The sequence below is a fragment of the Myotis myotis genome, unplaced genomic scaffold (genome assembly GCF_014108235.1).
Source record: "Myotis myotis isolate mMyoMyo1 unplaced genomic scaffold, mMyoMyo1.p scaffold_m19_p_1, whole genome shotgun sequence".
Lineage (NCBI taxonomy): Eukaryota > Metazoa > Chordata > Mammalia > Chiroptera > Vespertilionidae > Myotis > Myotis myotis.
In genome coordinates this window covers 32,030,183-32,055,264 of record NW_023416313.1, presented here as the reverse complement: position 1 = coordinate 32,055,264, position 25,082 = coordinate 32,030,183, and the positions used below count along the sequence as shown (strand labels likewise).

Here is a 25,082-nt window from a genome sequence, read left to right as displayed (position 1 = left end):
CTTTATTGGTAAATATTCACTGAAACATAACTATAAAGTTGAGTAAACACTATACAAACAATTCTTTGACAATTATCAAATGTATTTTCAATGCAACTAAGAAAGTTTAACATGTGATATTATGTTAAGCCAACATAATCCTCATCTACAAATCGCTCTTTAGCATTTGACTTTTGTTAACAAAAGAGAAATAGTGTAAGGAGAGAAAAATTTAATCTCAGAATCCCATGCTCTCCCTCAACACTCCAACCTTATTGACAAACACATGTGCTGCCTAGCCAACAGAATTGAAAAACACAAGGCAAGCACTGTGTTTCTTTTCTGTATTCTTTATCTGTAAAATGAGTAGGAGAAAATGTTTATTTTCCTGGAAATAAATGTTTTATAACCGTTTTATAACGGTAATAAAAGATTTCTAGTACTGGCCAAAAGCTTTTAAAAAAGTAGTATCCAAATTCTAAGAACCTGAACAGATTAGTAGTTTTGGAACTTTAGCAACCATAAGAACCTCCTGGAGTTTGTTAAAACAACAGCTTGCTGAATCTCTCCCCAAAATTCAGAAGTCTGGAGTGGAGCCAGAGAATTTGCATTCCTAACAAAGGGGAGATGATGATGTCGCTGACCAAAAACCATACTGTGAGAAACACTGGATTAGATTCTAAACTTCTCATTTGCACTACTCCGTACTTCAATATTCAATACAGGCAAAATAAATTCCATTCCAAATTTTTATGAAATGAACAAAGTGTATGACACTTTGAAGTAAAACAGTACAGCTGTATGACAGCCTATACTATCGGCAACCTCAAAAGAAAAAGGAGAGAATTTAATTTTTCTGGTATGTAACACACACTCTTAAATGTAAAGTGTGCGTGTAGGGGGACCTGAAATCCTACTTGGCTGACTGAAAAACTAAAGCAAAGAAATACAAAGACAGCATACCTGCAAAACATACTAAAATAATTTTTTAAATTCTCACAAAATTAAGAGGCTTCACATTCAACAATAGCAGAAAAAAACTAATAAAAAATATCTATGAACTCATTCTCAATGTTGCTCATGATTATTTTGTACTATAGGCCCGGTGCATGAATTCGTGCATGGGTGGGATCCCTAGGCCTGACTGGAGATCAGAGCCAATCAGGGTCAATCTGATCGGGGACTGCCAGCCAGGGGGGAGGGACAGGGTGAGGGAGGTCAGCTGGCCCTCGGCCTCCCTAGGAAAGGGGCCATGTCCATTGCCACCCACCATCGGTTCCCCGTCCCAGCCCAGGGCCCAAAGGCCCAGGCAGGGTCAGGAGAGGAGGCGAGGTTGCCAGGCCAGGCGCAGAAGGAATAGTCGCCAAGTGCCACCCACGGAGGTTGGCTATGGGAGCGCACTGACCACCAAGGGGCAGCTCCTGCGTTGAGCGTCTGCCCCCTGGTGGTCAGTGCGCATCATAGCAACTGGTCAAATGGTCGTTCCAGTCGTTTGGTCATAATGGTCATTTAGGCTTTTATATATATATAGATTTGGTCATAATGGTCTCTTAGGCTATATATATATATATATATATATATATATATATATATATATATATATATATATGTATATAGCTAAGGCAAGAGTTACAGGACATGGCTTCCAATGATCCCTGAGCCTCCTGATATTTATGTCTTTTTATACCTGTGGTGTTTATATCCTCCCCTTGAGTCCTGGTTGGATACAATAACTTGTTTCTAACAAAATACAGCAAAAATAAGGGGATGTCACTTCCATGATTACATTTCAAAAGACAGTGACTTCCATTTTACTGGTATCCTCTAATGACTTCTGGGCATTCATGCTTTGATGAAACAAGCTGCCACATTGGAGAGAAAATAAATCTTTTCAACAAAGAGGTTAGTGAGCTTGGAGATGAATCCTTTCTCAATCAAGCCTAGCAAATGACCATCTCAAAGTCCGTAAGAGACCTTGAAGAGAGGACCCAGCTAAGCTGTCCCTGGATTCCTAACACCAAAAAGGCTGTTCAATAATAAATATATCGTTATTTTAAGCCACTACGTTCTGAAGTAATTTATTATGCAGCAAAAGCTAACCAATAAATATAATAACTACCTCTCATTTCTCTATTAAGCTCAAATTAAAAAAAAAACAAAAACGGCATGGCTGCATTATGTGATAGATTCTCACTGGTAACTTCAAATTTCTAGTTCCTATTTCTCAGATAATTTCCAAATTTCAACAGCACTATTATGTTATGAATAAAAAACCTGATTACTTCCCTTAAGTCTCAAATGATTTCTACTTCAAATTCATCAAGCTCATACATAAATCTCTACATAGAAATTGAGTACAAAGTCAAGATTTATAAAATCATTAAATATCACCTTCCATACATGCTTTTTTCTATGTACCAGTATTCTTAAAATTATATACACACATATATCATCTGTCATTTACTCTTTTTAAAACAAGTATAGGATATAGAATACTGTAAAACTATTTTTTAATAATTAAGGTGAAACAATTGTAAGATACAAACAATGGAAATAATTTTAAAGAAAAAAATGTGTTAAAAGGTGCTATGGTTATAAAACTTAAAGTAACAAAGTTACCAGAATACTTTACACCTAAGAGGTAAATAAGGTGATTTATGCTAACTATAAATGAAATGAACTGTTTAATCCTTAAGATCTCTTAATCCCCCAGTTTATAAAATAATCTACAGGCTACAAAAAATTAAAATTCTGTTAAACAAAAACATCTCTGATAGAAACTTCAATATTTTTACAAAAAATCTTGTAAAGGAACTGATCTCTATTAGCTCATATATAATCACAAAATGATTGGAAGAATCAAACAAATAAGAGGCAAATATTAAATTAAATTATATAAAATGCAGCATCTATGTTATTAAAATAAAACAATTATAAAGGCAGTATCCATGGACAAAGAAGACATTTTTAGAAGACATCCTAAAAATCACCATTAAGAAGAAGCTTTTAATTCTATTAAACTTACATTTAAGTTAATTTTTAATTGTGCCAGAATATACTATTTATTATAGGTAATTAGCATTAGTCCCTATTTTCAGTATATTAAAAACACAACAGACTGTTAAGTTTCTTAACATAGAAAAACAACACATAGGAGAAAAGTATAGCTCTCAAAAACTTCAAAGAATTCTTTTTGCAAAGTACTTCTATAAAAGACATTGTTGAAATGCTTACATTTTGGGCAAATAGCATCAATTAATAAGCAGATTTGCTGTGTAAAACCAAAAACCTTCATGGAACTATAACAGCTTAATTAATGTTATATCCATGAAATAGCTTATTAATTAAAGGGACAAAAATGTACTTCCTCTAAGGTGCTAATAATAGTCATCCAATAAAGGCCAATCTTCTGCCAAAGCAGCAGTTCTCAAAGCATAACCTGGAGATTCCTGGGGGTCGCTAAGTCCCTTCAAGGAATTTGCAAGGCCAAAACTACTTTCATAAAAATACTAAGATAACATTTGCCATTTTCACCCTCATTCTCTTACAGGTGTACAGTGACATTTTCCAGAGACTATGTGACATGTGAAATCACAATAGATTCAATGCAGGAACAAACAGGAGAATCCAGTTTTCTATTAAGCCACACAGTAAAGAGACTGCAAAAGTATAAAACAATGCCACTATTTGCACTAAATATTTTTTGTTGTTCTGGAAAAATAATTATTTTTCAAGAAAATATATTCTTAATATTAATACATAATAGGTGTATTCTATTTTTAAAAATAAATATTTTAAGTATAATATTTTAATTCCTCAGTTAATATCTAATACAAAAAATTAGATGTTAACACAAATAAAAGCTCTTTGGGGTCTGCAGTAATTTTTAAACATGTAAAAGAGTCTGTGACCACAAGGACTGAGAGTCACTGTGCTACATACTGCTAACAGAAAAATAATCTAAAGACCTGGTAGGCCTTGGTGGAAATGCAGAAGACTCCAGATGTAAGCTGCTTTTCTTCCAAACCCCATGTGTCATCACTAACCCCAGATTAAGATATTTAAGGAATAAACAAGATTTTCAAGTTCATATCAATTGAAGTACTAGACAAGTAATAAAAGACACTGAATACTTAATTCCTTTTAAAATGCAGAAGCTTACACATACTGAAATCTAGGTAACTAGCTAAACCTTTTATCTGGCTTTAAGAGCAGGGATGACTTGTCTGGGGTCCAGACTATTGGGCTACATTTCAGTTAAACAAATAGCCTTCTTCGATGTAGAATTGTACTCCTGAGCTAGATTTCAACTGTTCCCAAGACATACAAAACCACAGTCACATGAGCCTTAATAATGACTGATGTAACAAGAAATAAATTATACCATATATGCCTTGTGTCAATAAACTCCATTATTAAAAAATGACACTAAAATAAGTTAACATTTAAAGGCCTACATTAAAAATCTACCATTTAAAAACAAGTAAGCCAAACAAATATTGAATGATTCCACTTATATGAGGTACCTAGAATAGGCAAATTCATAAGAAAGAAAGAAAAAAAAAGAGGCAACCAGGGGCTGGTTGGGGTAAGCAGGAAGGGGTTTTTGTTTAATGAGTACATAGTTTTTGTTATAGATGATGAAAAAGTTTTAAGTGCAGATCCTAGTGATGGTTACACAATGTTGTGAATGTATTTAATGTCACTGAATTATACATTTACAAAATGGTTAAAATCATAAATATTTTGTTATATATATTTTACCACAATCAAAAAAATAAAAATCAACTACTCGGTAACATCAAGCCTTCCAATTTTACAAATTTTCTTGTAATAAACGAGTATTTCAGAACTAGTTTATTCAGTAAACAGACTTCTTAACACAAATCAGACAAATAGGAATACCTCAGTGTACTGGAATTTAAAAAAAAATTCTGACTCCTATTCTTCACAACCTTCCTTACCCACAGATATGTATATATGCATGTACTTCAACATCAAGGAAATACTTAAAAAGAAAGAAAAGGCTTTTAAGACATTTTATTGGGATGAGTACACATAATTCAATAATATAGTCTTCTTGACACAGGTAATGATTCACTTCAACATTGTTAATAAAATAGGCTTTCAAGCTAAACTGCCTGGATTAGAATTCTGGTTCTGCTACTTTTATAGCTATTACTTAAACAACTTGAGCTCCAGAGTTTCCTTATCTATAAAATTAGAATATTTATTTCAGATGCTATCAAAAATAAAATTGAGTTAATACAAGAAGTATGCTCAGAACAATGTTTTCAATAGTAAGCATTCAATAAGTATTAGCTATTATTTGTATTATTACTCAACCAATGCATGAAATCACACTAACACAATAGATCTGGTTCACTAGAAAATGAAAATAGATTTTCTGAAAATTAAGGAAGATCCTGAATAATCATTTTGTTTTCAAGCTGTTAGTATGGCAACAAGAAACCAGATTAAATATTTTCCCTTTTAAAAATTCCAAAAGTCTCAACATTAATTTAGGAACACATGTCCCTTAAATGTTTATTCTGCTCTCTAATACAAAGTTTCCTCTACTTTTCATACTAATCTATTGTGGCCAGAAATACTTTGTTCTCTCTGTTTCTAAGGTTTCATGTATGTTTGAAGATGTGTGTTTGAGGAGAAGAGGAGGCAACATACCTCTCTCCTCTCCTGTTAACTATCTGACAGTAAATGTTCCTTGAATAAACACTGTCTACCACTTCTCTTCATTGCTAAGGAGTACTATCTACTTATGCTATGAAACAACTATAGAGTTGACTACAAATTTTATCCTCCAAAATAGGGCACTTGTGAGTGAATAATAATCATTCAAGGATAAAAGGTATAAAGTAGGATTATCCTAGGCAAATCTATTTATGAAAGAACTGGTTAACACCCAAAACTATGGGCTGAATATATCATTACTTATTTGTCCCATCATATATAGGACTATAGTTTTAAAAACTTATGCATTTGAAAGCTAACAAAGGCAAAATTAAAATGTTTAAATTCTCAAAAGAATTTTTTTTCCTTTTAGTATTTCTCAGCAAAGCACAAAGAAAACCTAGGGTTTCTACCAGAAAAATAGAGCTTACCTATAAAGACAGCGGTTCTCAACCTGTGGGTCGCGACCCCTTTGGGGGTCGAGCGACCCTTTCACAGGGGTCGCCTAAGACCATCGGAAAACACATATATAATTACATATTGTTTTTGTGATTAATCAGAACGCTTTAATTATGTTCAATTTGTAACAATGAAATTGGGGGTCACCACAACATGAGGAATTGTGTTAAAGGGTAGCGGCATTAGGAAGATTGAGAACAACTGTATTAAGGCAATGCTTACAAAGGACTCCTGAGCCACAGAGCTTTCTTTCATTAGCTGCATATGATTATGATTGTTTTTTGTTTTGCTTTGTTTTTAGAGAAACACTGATGACAGAGAAACATTAACTGGCTGTACATCCTCTACTGGGGATCCAGCCCACAACCTGGACATGTGTCCTAACCAGTAATTTAATTGGTTACTTCTTGGTATATGGGGCGATGTTCAACCACTGAGCCATACCTGTCAGGCTAGTTGCATATGGTTCTTAAGGTGATATAAATAGCGGCAAAGTCAATAGAACATACTGTAATCATGTGGTTCTTTGGTAAATGATGTCAAAATGTGTCTTTAATCAAAACCTACATTCAGCTGATATGTATCTATGCAGCTATAGTGTTATTTAAAGCCAGTGGCCATTCTGATTGGTGACTATGTGACTGTACCAACTATAAATCTGAAAATCCCCATGTTACAGTTGCATAAATAAGTTTCTAACTCAATTAGCTAATATATTTGGAAAATTTCAAATACACTGAAGACATCTGTGATTAGCACTGTGGGGAAACATACTCTCTTCAACAGCTCACAAAAATGAGAGGTATTTCAGTTAGCCTCCACTTACAAATATTTGGTTTTTTGTATGAATTGGTATCTTCTCCCACATCAATCTAGCCAATATACCACGGTTAGGTATTGCTTAAACCAGTATCAGAATTTATCCATATTTGTATTTCTTAAATGTGATAGGACATTATGGAAGTATAATCTAAAAATAAACATCAAAGGACATCTGGACAGGTATTTAAAATATGAAAAGCATGTACTTGAAAATTAACATGAAATACATAGTTTATGTAACAAAAATAATCTATTACAGAATTCCACAGATAATGTGAACATTAAAAGATTTATCCTTTAAAAAGATTATATTGCAAAAAATGGGGGTAAGGTATCATTTTGAAAAAGCCTACTTTCAGATAATGCCAGTGCCTTTCAGCCATATCTCCCAGAGCTACTAAATATTCTTATACCAATGAAATATTTATTTTTTCATCATTAATACATATCACCACTCTCTCACCTTAACAGCTAGTATTGAACTATATAAAATGGGATATACTATTTAGCTAGTAAATAAGAAAATCCTTCTAAAGTTAGTACCTGGTAAAGTTTAAATACAATTATAAAGCAATCTAGCATAAGGACTATTATATATATTAATCATCTTTTAAAAAGTCTCATTAAATCAAATGTTCAATATTAACTATTTGTACATTTTATCTTTTTCAGAGGACAAAGAAATCATTTATGAATCATTAAGTCATTACCTTTTTATTTAGTTCTCACCATATTAAAGACACAAGAATCGTAGGTCCAATCACAATTTCTGGCTTATGTTTCAGAACAAAAATTCTTGTTGGAACAAGAATTAACTGAACTTTAGAAATAATGTTGCTTGGAGTAAGGACCTCTATCCTTATCCAGTTTTCTCCTTTATTTTAAGAAAACAAGATTCTCTATAGCTGGAGTAATTTTCCATAATTTTTACTCCTTTTGAAAGTAGAGATGACAAGGAAACCAAAAGTGTTCTGGCTTTAGGGCTGACGTGATAACTAACATTTAAAGGCCTAGGATTACCTTATTCTGATCATAACTGGCACCTTAAAACAAAAACAGCTCTCTTGTAAATGTGAAGTAAGTGAGTGGTTGTGGCTCTTAAATATAAACTGACATATACTATAATCTTAACCTGTATTTTACATTCTGATTAGGATCAATAGCTAATATTTACCATTTATTATGGACATTCTCCCTAGGAAAAAACTATTATCTAAATCTATTTTGTTAGTTTCATTAAAAATTGGTTAAGGGGGGTAAATATTAGAAGTTTATTGGGAATAAAATAAAGGCCACTGGATAAAGGCCACTGGATGAATGGTTAAAAGTATTAAAATTTGGGGATTATTTATAATATTTTCTATTGACACTAATCTAGTTTTTAATAATCAAAAGTGACTACAAGTATAATAAAAATTTACATTAATTTTCTGTCTCATTTAAAAGAAGTAAATACCAGGTACCTGGCATCCAGAAGTAGTCTCCTAAAAGGAAACCAGTATAAAGACAATAACCAGACAGATTTTCATTTCAAAAATCTCTTCATGGGATAGAATTTTTTTAACCTATTCTAATTCTAAAAGCATCTTTAAAAAAATTTTAAAAACAAGTTAACATTGTTTATAATTCAATATGGGCTTATACATATATAATTAGCAACTTTAGTTTGGGAAATATGATATTTTTGGATCATTTTAGCATCTGTACATTCTCAATTTTTGTATACTGTCTCTGCTATGCTGAATTAGCAAGACACATATGTATCTGTTTCAGTATAAATCTACTGAAGATGATATAATTTCATAATCTATTACCTTTAATGTAATGCAATCAATGGAGATGTTATCCTATATAATAGAATGGTAATATGCTAATTGAATGTCACACCCTCACAAGATGGCAACGCCCAGTACTCTCAGCCCTGCGGGGGGGGGGGTCAGGGGGTGGTGAGGGCATCTGCTGCTGGAGTCCCCCAGTCCCCTCAGCCACGCCAGCAGTAAATTTTCATGCGACCATTACCTTTTTAAAAAATCCCTACCCAAGGATATGATTATTTTTGTTAGATCACCTGTTCTCGGGGAGCAGGCCTAAGCCAGCAAATGGGCAAACCCCAAGGGTCCCAGACTGTGAGAGGACGCAGGCTGGGCTGTGGGACCCCTCCCACCCCTGTGTGCATGAATTTTCATGCACCGGGCCTCTAGTTTTCAAATATATACATACTAGAGGCCTGTTGCACAAAAAGATTCATGCAATAGGCCTTCCCTCCCCCTGGCTGTCAGCACCGGTTTTCCTCCGGCACCCAGGACCCAGGCCTTTGCTTCGGCTGGAGCCGCCTTCAAGCCTTCGCTCCACCGTTTCGCACCTACGTATGCAAATTAACCGCCATCTTTGTTGGCAGTTAATCTGCATATCTCGCTGATTAGCCCATGGGAGTTGTAGCGAAGGTACAGTCAATTACCATGTTTGCTATTATTAGATAGGATTTTAATTGTTAAATTAAAAAAAAAAAACATTCATGGGTTATGTACTTGTTATTTTTTTTCAAAACCAAATGTCTTATGTACTATTTACCTGGTGGTGGAATCAGAGGTGGAGCAGTGCTGACAGTTGGAGGAGGTGGAAGAAATGGAGGAGGTGGAAGATGGGTGGGAGGAGCTCCTGGAGGGAAAAATGGAGGTGGTTTGCTAAAATTGTTGTCTACTTCAGTAGCAGATCTTTCAGAAAGGACCTAAAATTAGAGCATAGTTTATTTTTTTAAATAAATAAACATTCTCATCTGCAATTAAACTCAAGTTAATTTCATTTAATATAAGAATCAAAGTAAAAAGCTTTATTCATATACACATATTTTGAGGAGGAGAGACTAATTTTCTGTGTAATGTGTGTGTATATACACAGATGTCAGGTCAGTATACACTCACACACACGTACTTAAAACCCAGGAAAAACAACTGAATCATTACAAAAAGACTTCTGAATATAACATAATTGATAAAATATTCTAAACAAGAAACAATTAAGCACTTTATAAATATAATGTAATAAAGATTATCCTTGTTACCCAACCAAAGTTAAAGTATTCAAATTAAGGGCCTTAGCCAGTTTGGCTCAGTGGATAGAGCATCTGCCTGCGAACTGAAGGGTCCCAGGTTCGATTCTGGCCAAGAGCACATGCCTGGGTTGCAGGCTTTATCCCCAGTAGGGGAGGTGTAGGAGGCAGCCGATCAGTGAATCTCTCTCATCACTGATGTTTCTATCTCTCTATCCCTCTCCCTTCTTTGATCAATAAAGATGTACAAAAAAAAAAAAATTAAGGCAACGTAAAAAGGAAGGAACTCCTACCATTTGCAACAGCATGGATGGAGCTGCAGAGCATTATGCTAAGTGAAATAAGTCAGTCAGAGAAAGACAAATATCACATGCTTTCACTCATTTGTGGATTATAATGAACAACATAAACCAATGAACAAAAACAGATGTAGAGACAGAGAAGCATCGATGAGATGCTCAAAACTCAGAGGGAAGGTAGGGGAGGGTGGGGGTGAGGGGGAGAGATCAACCAAAGGACTTATATGCATGTATGCATATAAGCATAAGCGATGGATGTGGACAACAGGGGGTGAGGGTGAGGGCAGGATTGGGGGTGTGAGAGGACACTGGTGGGATAAGGATACATTTGTAATATCTTAATCAATAAAGGGAAATTATAAATAAAATAAAATAGACAAAAAAAAAAAGAAAGAAAGTAACGTGGCATGAGGAATTTGGGGGGTAGGGGGGGAGAATGTGTATGGAAGAGATTAACCAAAGAACTTATATGCATAACCCATGGACACAGACAATATTTCGGTAGGTGGCGAAGGGGGTAAGGAGAGGAAGGGGGATGAAATAGGTCAGTGGGGGAGAAAAGGGGACATCTGTAATACTTTCAACAATGAAGATTAAAAAAAAAAAAATAAAGACAGTCACATGGCAGCAGAACCAGATATTCATTGTAACAGGTCCTGTCATCACCAGGTTGCAAAGTAAGAGACTGTAAAGTATGCATCAACAAGATGCAAGAGGCAGCCAAATATATAAATAACTTATTGATATGACCCTTTTAACTTTAAGAACAAGGGTTAATACTTGAAAAGTAAAAGTGATAACAAAATACTGATCTGTGTGAACAGGTAAGGGACAGGCAGGAAATCTACAGGAGATTTACACCAAGAAATTTGGATTTTTGACAAGCTCCCGAGGAAATTGTAACACACAAACACGTTTAGGAAACAGCAGAAACAGGCAGCATAATGTTGTATATTTAGCTTATTCTTCTAAAATCCTTACTAGCTAAAGCATATCGCTTAAACATATAATCCTTCCTTTCGTTAACATTTTCTCCATTTATGCACAGTAATTTTTGTAAGGCATATACTGATGTTATTTTTTTAATGAAGAGAAGAGATTTATTTTAGGAAATTATAGCATTTTGATGATGGGGGAAAGCGAGGACTATCTTCATTTTAGAAATCTCTTTATGCCCCTTTAAAGATGCTAAAAAGAACATTTTACATGATTAATTTATGAAAGATAATAAAAATCAAAACACTTGGTACATTTTTAAAGTACACACAAAAAAATAACTAAAACAAATAGAAACAGACTCATAGATAGAGAACAGACTGACAGCAGTCAGAGGGAGGAGGTTGAAGGGGCTGGGTGAAAAAGGTGAAGGGATTAAGAAAAAAACACCTTATAAACACAGACAACAGTATGGTGATTACCAGAGAGGAAGGGGTGGGGAGAGGAAGAAGAGGATAAAGGGGCGACATAAAGGGTGATGAAAGGAGACTTGACATGGGGTGGTGAACACACAATACAATATACAGTGGGGCCTTGACTTACGAGTGTCCCAACTAACGAATTTTTTGAGATACCAGCTGTCTCTCGGCCGATTTTTTGCATTGAGTTAATAGAGTAATTTGAGTTAACAAGCTCCTTAACGAGCTCCTTAACAAGCTCGGTCTCGGAACGAATTCAACCAGTAAGTCAAGGCCCCACTGTACAGGTGATAAATTATAGAATTGTACACCTGAAATCGATATAATTTTATTAACTAATGTCACCCCAATATATTCCATTTAGGAAAAGGAAATAAATAATAAAACAAAAAGTGTGGTCAAGCTAATAGCTGAAAGTTTTAGTTGCTAAAGTTCTAACTTGAATTATCCCAGTTACTCTTCCCCTTTCATTCTTTCATTTGAAAACAAAGGGCTTGGAAACCAAGATGGCGGCATAGGTAAACACCAGAAATTGCTGCCTCCCACAACCACTTCAAAAATACAACTAAAAGACAAAACTGACATCATCCAGAACCACAGGAAGGCTGGCTGAGTGGAAATTCTACAACTAGAAGGAAAGAGAAAAGCACACCGAGACTCAGAGGAGGTGCGGAAGTGGAGTGCAGAGGTACGGGGGCACATGCGGAAAGGGCTGGCAACTGAGGACACGGTTGTCTTTTTCAATCGGGAGGGAGACACAAGCTCCCGACGGCCCTGACTCCAGTTCCAGGCCAGTCTCTGGGGACCCAGACTCATACGGGAAGAAACTGGACTGTCTGGCAGCAGGCGGAACTCGATGGGTGACTTTCTCTCCGAGGTGCTTGCAGCAATTACCGGGACACTGAGACCCGGGGCCTCTTAGGGCAGGACTGAGGATCAGCCATAGCTGTTTGCTCCACCCTGTTGATTCCCTGAGACCCCGTCCCACCCAAGCTCTATCAACAAGTGATTCTAAAAATCAAGTGAATAAATAATCTGATGAACAGAATAAACTGGTGAATAGAATAGAATCAGAGGCATAGAAAGGGAGCGGACTGACAATTCTCGGGGGGAAAGGGGTGCAGGAAGAGACTGGACAAAAATCGTACACCTATGGATGAGGACAGTGGGCGGGGGGGAGGGGGGAGCTAAGGGCAGAGGGTGGGATGGGAACCGGATGGAGGGGAGCTATGGGCGGAAAACAGAGGAACAACTGTAATAATCTGAACTATAACGATTTAATTTTTAAAAAAAATTTTTTTCAGGTGCAAAAGACAAAAAAAAAAAAAAGGATTCATTAGATCCCTTTCAGTTCGCCAAAAAAAAACAAAAACAAAGGGCTTACAAATTTGTTTTCCCTGAGAAAAACCATATTAAATAAATTATGATATATCCACATAATAAAGTTATCATGAAGAGATTTTAAGTTATATCTTTAAGAATATAAGAAAATGAAAATGATACTTTCAAAAGAAAAAAAAAGGATACACAAAAATAGTATCTCAAATCTTGCTTTGTGACAAGGGAAGAGATGTACCAGAATGTTAAGATTGATTTACATGGTAGAATTATTAGTGATTTTATTTTCTTCTTTAGACTTTCCCCAAATTTTCCTCTTTTGGTCCAATGAAGCCATATACTATGTTTGTAACAAATATTTCTTACTAAAATATTTCTTATAAAAAAAACAACCCCAAAGGTTATAAAGAGGAGCTTTTGTAATAAAAGGGTGATTGACTCCATATTTTAAACCTCTTTGTGCACCCAACACATAGCAAAGCACTATGAATATATATTGAATAAATTAAATTAGAACATGCATATAATTTTTCAGCTAAAAATATAATAAAGTACTAAACCTGTATGTTGCTGTTTTCATTTGCCCGTCGCCTTCCTTCAACTCGGCTGATGGTTATTGTCTGACCAATAACATCAATTGATCCAGGTAACCTCCTGTAACATAAAAATTCAATCAATTCACTTTCACCTAATTAAATGGTTAAAAATAACCAAATATCAAGTGAGAAATAAATCTAAAACCCTTTGCAATATACTTTAAAATAAAATCAGCTTACAATACACACTGTAATTCACTTCAGTGAATTAGATTTCCCTAATTTGCTTTGTCATAAACACAAAATCTTATTAATAAACTTATGTCAACACATCCAATGATGATGTCAGACTTAAGTATTTTTATAGGTTTTCTTCTAAATGTACTATTTTTTAATAGTATCCAACTGAATTTATCCTTGTGGAACTGAACCAGGTAGCAAATGCTAAATAAACAAATGGAAATAAAAATTTTGTGCCACTATAATTATAACACGTAACACAGTTCTATTACAAAAACTTTTAGAAATTCCCCAAAAGGGCCTAAAAAGAAATACTTATTTTGATACACAAAGGATATTTTCCTCAGTGACTTATTCCGAGCATTAGAAAGCACAAAAAGGGAAGCAGTTTTACATTTCTGATAACTTGCCTTTAGATAGAAAAACTCATGTCTGCCACACCTCCAATTGTATTTACAATCCATTAAAGTATATGAGTAGACGGAAAATAGTCTACCACAAAATGCTGCAAATTCAACGGGTAAATCTAGTAAGTTAAATTTTTTTAAAAAATGTTAAAAGCCATTTAGTATATTTAAGGACTTCATAGAAGTATATATGCTTCAGATACAGAAGTAACTTGTAGGAATAGGTAATGAAAATTAATACAAATTAGATGAATTTCTCTTCATCTATATTTGTTATAAACAATTCTATCTTTAAAACTTTATAAAAGTAGGCCTTGCTGGTGTGGCTCGGTGGGTAGAACACTGGCCTGCAAACTAAAGGGTTCCGGGTTTGGTGCCAGTCAAGGACACATACCTTAGTTGCAGGCTCCAGCCCCCGGCCCTGGGCTGGGTGCATGCGGAGGCAACCAATGCCCAGGCATTGTTATACATAAACTAGTGGCCCGGTGCACAAAATTCATGCATGGGAGGGTGTCCCTCAGTCCGGCCTGCATCCTCTCCAATCTGGGACCCCTCTAGGTCCCACAAGAATTGGGCCTAAACCAGCAGTCGGACATCCCTCTCGCAATCCGGGACCGCTGGCTCCTAACCACTCGCCTGCCTGCCTGCCTGATCGCTCCTAACCACTCTGCCTGCCGGCCTGATCAACACCAATTCTCTTGCCTTCTGGCCTGATCACCCCTAATGGCTCCCCGCCGGCCTAATCGCCCCCAAATGACCCCCCCCACCACAGGCCTGATCGCCCACAACTGCCCCTCTTGCTGGCCTAATCTCCCCCAACTAACCCCCCCACCGGCCTGATCGCCCCCAACTGCCCTTCCCTGCCGGCATGCTTGCCCCCAACTGACCCCCCTGGGGCCTGCTTGCCCCCAACTGCCCACCCCCGCCAGCCAGCTCACACCCAACTGCCCCCCGCCAGCCTGATCGCCCCCAACTGCCCCCCCTGCTGGCCTGCTTGCCCCAACTGCTCCCCCCACCACTGCCCTGCTCTCCCCCAACTGCCACCCCCCTGCTCTCCTCCAACTGGCCCCCCTTATCAGCCTGCTCGCCCCCAACTACCCTCCCCTGCTGGCCTGATCACCCCTAACCGCCTATGCCTCGGCCCCACCACCATGGCTTTGTCCGAAAGGATGTCTGGAAGGTCTCCTGGCCTAATTAGCATATTACCCTTTTATTAGTATAGAAGATTAATGTACCTTAATCAGAAATGTGAAGGTTACCATTTTGTTTAGAAACATTTTATGAAAGATACATAAGCATGTACTAAAGCAGGGGTCTTCAAACTACGGCCCGCGGGCCACATACAAATACAAATATTCTATTTGTTCCCATTTTGGTTTTTTACTTCAAAATAAGATATGTGCAGTGTGCATAGGAATTTGTTCATAGTTTTCTTTTAAACTATAGTCCGGCCCTCCAACAGTCTGAGGGACAGTGAACTGACCCCCTGTTTAAAAAGTTTGAGGACCCCTGTACTAAAGAAACAGAGTACATAGTAATACAGATGAGTAATTAATTCAATGTTATTCTGATGCTATTGGAAACAAGTATTCAACTGTATTATTCCATAAGTTTTTGATGTAGGACTTTTTATTTCAATACATAAAAGATGTAGTATAGCTTCATAATGAGGATCTTTTATAACTTGGATTTCCACACAGCACAACTTGAACTGAGCTTAAAAATTTGATCAGTAGGGCAGACAGCTAATGTAGCTAACAAGATTATCTTCCTTATACTGAACTCAATCATAGAGTACACAAAGCTGAAAGAGACAAACTAATTACATGATATGTAGTTTCATTAATCTACAGTGTAATATAGGCAGTGAATGTTCTCAAGAGGATCTACCTTTCCTTCTGGCACAGGTGAAAGTGAAAACACCTCTGAAGCTATAATATAATTAAATTAAAATGTCATCCTACATAATAAAGCCTAATATGCACATCGACCAAATGCTGAAAACGACTGAACAACCAGTCACTATGTTGCCCACTGACCACCAGGGGGCAGACACTCAGCGCAGGAGCTGCCCCCAGCCTGCAGGCCCCAGGCAAGCCAAGGCAGGTACCAGCGCCCCCCCACACCCCGATCGCCCCACAGAAGGAGGCAACCATGGCTGGCGAGCGGGCCTGCGCTGCCCCCCAAGTGCCCCACCCTCCAATCACCCCACCAGTCTCGCATTCCACAGAGGCAGGTGCCAGCAGTGGCCCCCCCCACTGAATCACCCCGCCAGTTGCCCCACAGATTGTCCCTTATCGCCAGCCAGGCCTAGGGACTCTACCCATGCATGAATTTAGTGCATCGGGCCTCTAGTATTTTGATAATTCTGATGTACCAGAAAGGGTATTAGAGCTGCTTACAGAGATAAAACAGAAATTTTAAGTGACAAAAATCAGAGCCCAGGGAAGATAACATGTACAGTATATAAGAAAGATTACACAGGGAATCATTTAGGGGTCTGGGATTAATTCACTTTACATTATTTTCAATGGGAAAAAATGATTCAGTTTTTGAACAAATCACTTCTCAAACAGCATTCCAGAACTAGTTAAGTTCAAGAACCAAGTTTTTACTTTATTTAATTCACAAGTAGGTTGCAAGTAAGGTATGCACCCAATTAGTTTCATTTTTACAGATATGGAAAAAGGCTCTTTTGTGCAGTAAAGTACCAGCACCAGGATTCAGGCTCAGATAAGAACAACTCCAAAACTTTTCCCTTCTTCGACAAGAATTATTTTCTATGCTAATTTTCTGGGGCCTGAATTTTTTAAATGTTTACTTTTTAAGCTATATCAAAACAAACAAAAAAACCGTAAAATGTGCTCATTAGGTAGTCAAGTGTGCTCATTTTTGTGCAGAGCATGGAATAAAGCCTTATCTACCATATTTATACTTAACTTCATTTTTAAATGTATCAATGATAGGAAATGATATTGTGCAGTGAAATGTTTAAAAATCAAGGCCTTCCTTTGTCTAATCACATAAAATCTTATAAGCTGCACAATATAGTAAAATGCAGAGTGACCAATCAAATGCTATAAAGGTACAGGTGCATCTCTTCGGTGCATTATTTCATCAAGACATAATAGTAATTGGTGTAAGAACAGATGTAAAGGTCTCTCTTCAATATAATGTTCTTTTAACATCTAGTTTTATCACTACAAGTTTTGTTTGTCTATTATAAGAATGCAAGCACATTTGAGTGGTTCTACATCAAAAAACAATTTTACTATTCCTCTTTCAAGAAGTCGATCAGTTAAAAAGCACTGACATTGATAAACATGCTTAACAAAACAATGTTGAATCTGTAACTAATTACCTAAGAGGATCAGAATTTGATATTATAAAATGAAAACAAAGAAATAAACTGTACATTATGATAAGTGTAGTAATCATCCATATTGCCAATTTCATACTGTGTTCACTAAAATGGCTTCATTCTTACTAATTGGCTTAAGTCACAAATCTGAATTTATAACACAAAGTTGCACCAATAAAATGCTATTGTTACATACACATAGTTAGCTTGCAAAGCACCAATAAACAAAGTTTGAAAAATACTGTTTTATATAAGAACAAGAACGACATAAGCCTGAGTCACCAAGCACAGTAAACCCGTGATTTTGCAGACCTCAATTTAATGAACTTCGGATTTAACAAAATTTCCAGTCCATGTTATATGTGAAAATTAACACCCTATTAATTTTAAAATGCTTTTAAGCAAGATTTGCTTATAATTAAATTAACAGGTTATTTTTTTGTTATTAATTCATTATTATTTTTATTATTATTATTGTTAGTTAAGGTATTACAAATGTGTCCTCATCCCCCCCCCCCCATTAACCCCCAACCTCCCCCCACACACACACACTCATACTCCCATCCCCCTGTTGTCCATGTCCATTGGTTTGGCTTATATACATGTATACAAGTCCTTCGGTTGATCTCTTCCCCTTACCCCCGCCCTCCCCTACTTTCCTTCTGGGGATTGATAGCCTGATCGCTGTTTCTCAGTCTTTGGGTCTGTCCCTTTTCATCATAATTCATTATTTTTAACAAATTTTAGCAAATAGGCCATATGTTAGAAAAAACACTGTAGCAATTTTGCTGACACAAATATTACATGTTTACAACCAGTCTACATATTTAAATCCAAGAGTAACTGCTCGGAAACAATGTTGGAGAATGATTAGCACATGATCACACCTTATCTTGGTGGGTAATGGTTCTGTTGTCACGTGGCATGACTTTCTGCAGTAGTTTTGCGCTAAGCCATGCCTCAGCTGTGTGCATTTGTTTACTCACGGTGACTGGTGAAGGCACGCATTTACTAGACCTATTCAGTATAAATTTAAAATTACAGTAATACATAATAGAAAACTTTTCTATAAAACTAAACTTTAAATACATACTTAATTTCAATGACACAAACATGTCTACGTAAGTAAATAGGTAAACTAATTTGTCCATTTGTTAACATACATGTTTGGAAAACCTACTTTATGACTACACCTTTAACAACACCCCTCTCACCCAAATTAGTCCACTATATCGAGGTTTTACTGTATAGTAACTTATGAAAAGGATCTCAACCATTATTTAATTGCTCTTTACAAAGAGACTTAAGCAATACTTCAAAAAATACTCCACATTCATTAAGAGCTGGAATCTCATTTTCTACCTTATAAGTATGTGTGTGTGTATGTTTATACCATTTAAAAAAAGAAAATTACCTTTTATCTAAAGGCTTTATTTTTAATTTTCAATAACATAAAATGTGAAAAGTACAGCCTCAAATTTATTACTACCTACATTGCCTGAGACTAATGAGAAAATCAGAATGAATAGTTTTGTTTCCAAAATATCATTTTTATGGGGGGTGGGAGGTGGATTATGTAGTATAAGTACTACAATGTATCACTTTCAGATTCGAGAATATTTCCTCTGTAAACTATCTTATTTGAAGAAAAAACTACTGTACCAAAAGCAACTATTCTAAGTAAAAATTTCTAAGTCAAATAATTGATATAAAAGGATTTCCAGATGTTAAAATAATACTAGCAAAAGAAACAAATGTAAAGTTTAAAATTACATTAAAAATAATGGATTTTTAAAGTATTTCTATGTCTCTACTTATGAGTCAACTTGCCTGAACTGCAGATATTAAAGCCTGAAAACATAAGACTCTAGCCCTGACTTTGCCTCTTAATTAGCCAGGAATTTGGCTAAATTCCCTAATCTCTCAGATCCCATTTTCCATGTAAACCAGGTACTAGCCAGAAAATAAAATTTCAGGATCAATAAAGCCTTCCAGATAACACAGCCTAGAGCCCCACCATTCTACAAATGTAGAAACAGAGGCCTAGAGATTTTAGAGAACTGTCCTTAATTCACACGTGCACCAAACTAAATCTAATATACAAATCTAGTACTTATGCCATGAAACAGATATAAGTTTAAGGAAATAGTTATTCTTTATATAAAAAAATAGCTGATTCATTACCAATAGTAGCATGATGAAAATGAAAGCTCTTATTGTCTGCCCCTTTTCCGATCAGTAAATTGCTTGTTCATATCATTGAACAAATTAAATATGAATCCAGTGTTTCATTATGTACTATGTGCTATAATAATGTAGTTAGTTATTATATACTAGAGGCCCAGTGCACAAAATTAATGCATGGGGAGTGGGCGGGGGGGGGGGGGGCGCATGGGATGGTCATTCAATCCTGCATGCACCCTATAACAATCCAGGACCGCTGGCTCCTTACCACTTGCCTGCCAGCCTGCTTGATTGCCCCTAACCACTCTGCTTGTCTGCCTCATCGCCCCTTAACAGCTCGCCTGCCTGCCTAATCACCCCTAACCACCTCTGCCTGCCTGCCTCATCGCCCCTAAACACTCTGCCTGCCTGATCACGCCTAACTGCCTCTGCCTGCCTACCTGATGGCCCCTAACTGCCTCTGCCTGCCTGCCTCACTGCACCTCACATTACACTTTTATTATTATAGATACGTGCCTTGCTCCAAGTTGTAAGGAAGTGCTTGTCATAAAGATAAAAAAGTTTTAATTTTTACTCTTGATTATGGCAATTAACTAACACAGATGGCCACCAAAAAGGTGACTTACCAGTGTACAGCAAATGGTGCTGTTAAGTCCTCTTCCGTGGAAACGTGCATGTCGTGCATTGTATCTGCCTGAGTACACGAAAGAGTTAAGCTTCTGTCTGTCTTTGCAATCATATGAGCGAATTGTGTGAGACCCCAGCCCAGTCTGGTTTGGTGCTCACAGAATAATACAGCTTTTTTTTTTCTTTGCTCCATTGGTAGAGATTTCCTAGAAATTACAGGATATCTTCCTTTTAATTTTCCCTCGACACTGACTTAAGTCTCTCACCTTTGCTTTCCCTCCATCTCCTACCTGCAACAGTAACTTGCTCCAGGCTCAATTCACTTGAGTGTCTAGGACAGTGGTTCTCAACCTTCCTAATGCTGCAACCCTTTAATACAGTTCCTCATGTTGTGGTGACCCCCAACCATAAAATTATTTTCGTTGCTACTTCATAACTGTAATTTTGCTACTGTTATAAATCGTAATGTAAATATCTGATATTCAGGATGTATTTTCATTGTTACACATTGAACATAATTAAAGCATACTGATTAATCACAAAAACAATATGTAATTATATATGTGTTTTCCAATGGTCTTAGGTGACCCCTGTGAAAGGGTCGTTCGACCCCCAAAGGGGTTACAACCCACAGGTTGAGAACTGCTTGTCTAGGAGATCGCGAAACGTGTCCACCACCAGAACCACGATTCCCAGCATTCCTGGTGCTCCCCGCGCTCTTGGCTTCCGCTTCCAGTCCAGGGGCCACCATCAGAATTATGATTCCCAGCATTCCTGGTGCTCCCTGCACTCTCAGCTTCCACTTATGGCCTGAGGTCCCTCGCCTCCCGCCACGCAGCCAGAGCCCCTCCCCTCCTCCGTGTGGCCAACGTCCCTCGCTCGGGCCCGAGGCTGCTCTGGCCAGAAGCCCCTCCCCTCCTGCCGCGTGGCCAGGGTGCAGCCGCTGGACTCACGTTACCAGGGCAACACCGCCAGCGTCCTGCCCCTGCCACTATGGGTGCCGCCATCTTTGTCACGGAGTGATGGTTAATTTACATATTACTCTTTTATTAGATAGTACTAGTAGCCCTGCGCACAAATCCGTGCACCAGTAGCTCGCAGCCTTCCTCCAGTAGCTCTCCGCTCGCTGCCCCGCCTTCCTATAGTTCCCTCCGCCCCCCCATGTCCCCCTCATAGCTTGCTGCCCTGCTCTCTCCTGTAGCTCTCTGCCACCCACTTATAGCTTGCTGCCCCACCCTCCTGCTAATCCGTGATCCAGTTGTTACGTGGTCAGTCATTACACTTCATGGCGTAACCAACACTTGCATATTACATCTTTATTATATAGATAGAAATTATACTATACGCACTGCTATTAAACTTTGGGGTTCCACAGAAATACTAAAGGTGGAAAGATTCATAGACTATAGACTCCACTCCACACTCATCAGATCTAACTTTTCTTTAAAATAACTCTTGAAATTTCCATTGGTTCTTCAAGCAGAATTTTAGTTTTAAAAACTAAGATGAAGGTTCTGTCCAGCTAACTCAGTTGGTTAGACAATCATCCTGATACACTAAGATTGTGGGTTAGACCCCTGTTCAGGGCACATACAAGAAACATCCAATGAATGCATAAATAAGTGGAACAATGAAGCAATGTTTTGTTTTTTCTCTCTCTCTCCCCCTCTAAAAATCAATCAATAAAAAAAATATAAAATATAAAACATAAAAACCAAGATAATTCAATACTGTATATATCTGAACAAATGTCAATTGGTACTTTTAAAATAATAGTAATATATACAAGTTTTCATTCTATAACCTGTTAAAGCAACACATGCAATTGACACTATTCTAAGAATATAGATAATACAGAGTGGGACAAAAGTAGGTTTATAGCTGCTTGTATGAAAACAATATAATAATTAATAAATAAGAATATAAGAATAAGTTGTGAGTTTTGCACACTCACAACTGTAAACCTTCTCCCCTACCCTGTGTATTTCTATCTGCATAAACTACTATACTTATAGTTTAGATAGCCTTTAAAAGGTTGAAAATATTTTTGACCTTGACACAAATACCCACTTTTGAGAATGTCTAAGCTTATTTTCTCCTAACAAGAAATCCAATCAAAGCAAGTTGACTAGAAATTCCTATTACTCATGAGGAATACATAATAAAGCCCCCCTCCCCACAAAAATAAAATTTTGATGTTTCTTTCCTCTTCCTACTTTTCTTTTACATGTTATAATCAAAGATATCTAATCATAATTTACGTTTTTTAAAGTCTGTAAGTGAAAATAATTAAAAGCATCTAACATCAAGCTGCCCGGGAAGAAAGCTTAAAATTCTGTAACGAGAACATAATACTTTCCATCCCCCAATATACCATCATTGTTTAAGACTTAAAATAGCAAATTAGAAAAGTATTTTAGTCTGTATTTCTAAGCCAAGTTAAGTATAATTGCTCAGACTTATTACTGCTGGCATTGCACTTTCATATTTACTTCTCACTACATCCCTTAGAATAAAAATAATTATTCCCATTTTACAGGCTCAGAGAGTTTACAATACCATCCAAGGCTGTAGACTCTGTAAATGTAAGATTTAGAACACAAACCAAAATTTTATGATGGGTGGATCATGAGTGAAAGCATAGCAACAATAAGGGAAATAGCATTTCCTAGGATAGCTGGTAGATCCACTTACTATTAGCATATTTATGCACTGCAGTTGGGATATAAAGGTTGGAAAGAATCAGTGGAGTCCAATTTTATAGCTCCTAAATACTGACTCAGAAGGTAAATTTCTCCAACAAACAGTGAAAAGCACCCAGGGATTTTTAAATAGGGTGCATTATGAGAAAGAAGAATTAAACTTGCAGCAAGGGGGAGAAAGACATTTACTGAGGACCCATTAGCACAGTTCCATGTGGGATGAGGGTAGGGAGAGATTAAGCCAAGGATTTATATGTATATATGCGTAACCCATGGACAGAGACAATAGTGTGATGAAGGCCTAGGTGGAGGGGTGCAGGGGGCAGATGTGGGGAGGAGGGGGGTCAATGAAGGGAAAAAGGGAGACATAGTATTTTCAACAATAAAGATAATTTTTTTTTAAGGCTGGAGAGATGAGAAGCATTACATGAGGTGGTAAGGCCTTATTTATAAAGCAACTTGAGCCCTCAATACTATACTAAAATATCATAACTTATGGAGTAAAAATATGGCACAGTCTAATAGAAATTTATCATCTTACCAATAAGACAAAACAACACTGATGAGCTAAACATCAAAGAGTATCCAATGTTTATAAAGAGCCTTACCTTAGATCAGGTGATTCGGCCCTCCCATATCGATCCTGCCACTTCCCAACGCTTGAATTGGCTTTTCTGGAGGCAGAACTTGTCTGAGACTGAGAAGAGGTGCTGTTTCTGGTGAGATAAATTTTCTATGTTTTTTTCTTATATATTGTTGCCTCTGACCTCCCCTCTTTCTGTCTCCCCGCCTTAACATGATTTTTCTAATATCCTTAATTATGTTCCTATAGTATCATTCTCTTCAAGTCACACAAAATATTTGCTGTGGTACTAAGACAACTAACAGTGTTTAAATATAGACATGTCATCAACATTTTATTAACTCCTGAATATTTTTAGAAATATTTCACATAGACGGTAGCATGTAAAAATGCAGAAAAGAACCAATACATTCTTCAGGTTGTAATATGTAGCCGAGAAATAAATTTCTGAGCTTTTATGAATTAACTAGAGGCCTGATGCATGAAATTCGTGCACGGGGGAGGGGAGTGTTCCCCCTCAGCCCGGCCTGCACCCTCTTGCAATCCGGGACCCCTCAGGGGATGTCTGAATGGCGATCCAAGGGATCGGGCCTAAACCGGCAGTTGAACATCCCTCTCGCAATCCTGGACCACTGGCCCCTAACCACTCTGCCTGCCTGCCTGATCATCCCTAACTGCTTGCCTGCCTGCCTGATTGCCCCTAACTGCCTCTACCTCGGCCCCACCGCGCGGCTTCGTCCAGAAGGATGTCTGGAATGACATCCAGAAGGTCATTCGGCTGTCCAATCTAATTAGCATATTATGCTTTTATTATTATAGGTAACATTAATTCAGTTTCACAAAATCTTATTCAAAATTTTGGTATTTCTTTCCCCATATTCTTCCCCTGCTCCTATATTCTTTAATAAGGTATAAGTATTATAATTAGGGTAACCAGTTAATAGTAACACTGATATGTTTCATAAAAACCTACACTAGTAAGTATTTCATAAAAATTCAAAGTATTAACTCTTTAAAAGATTCGAAAATATACATATATTTATGTATCTGTTTATGTATAAAAACACCAACACAAATAAACCAGAAACTAAATGAAATGAAACTGATTATTGACAAAAGTGAAAGAAATAGAAGAAAGAGTGACAAATCTGAGTATACTTTGAATAGCCTTGCTTTGGAACTATGTTAAATGTTTTATGTATGTAAAAAGCAAACATGTCAATAAGCATGAAGAAAAAGAAATGCAAATACTGAATACAAACAGAAGCAATGGAGCAAATTATATTTTTAAATGATTAATATAATCACTCTGAAGGAAACTTTTGAACACAGTATTTTGACTATCTAACCTCAATATAAAAAAAAAGAATTGCAAAGATATCTTGAACTC

The 25,082-nt window shown here is 36.9% G+C and overlaps 1 protein-coding gene across 25 annotated transcripts in view; it reads right to left on the bottom strand.

Moving 5' to 3' along the window:
- The window catches only part of FIP1L1 (factor interacting with PAPOLA and CPSF1), a 97,165-nt gene that overhangs the window by 32,383 nt on the left and 39,700 nt on the right, over positions 1-25,082 (bottom strand). For 13 of the 25 annotated variants that reach the window (XM_036333920.1, XM_036333949.1, XM_036333984.1 and 10 more), the window contains 2 exons: positions 13,613-13,706; positions 9,523-9,679 (listed from right to left, as the gene is read on the bottom strand). In XM_036333920.1, the coding sequence (XP_036189813.1) occupies positions 9,523-9,679; positions 13,613-13,706 (251 nt within the window). Of the gene's footprint in view, positions 1-9,522; positions 9,680-13,612; positions 13,707-23,717; positions 23,826-25,082 lie in introns of all 25 variants that reach the window. The other 12 variants (XM_036333866.1, XM_036333867.1, XM_036333901.1 and 9 more) reach the window with 1 other exon arrangement.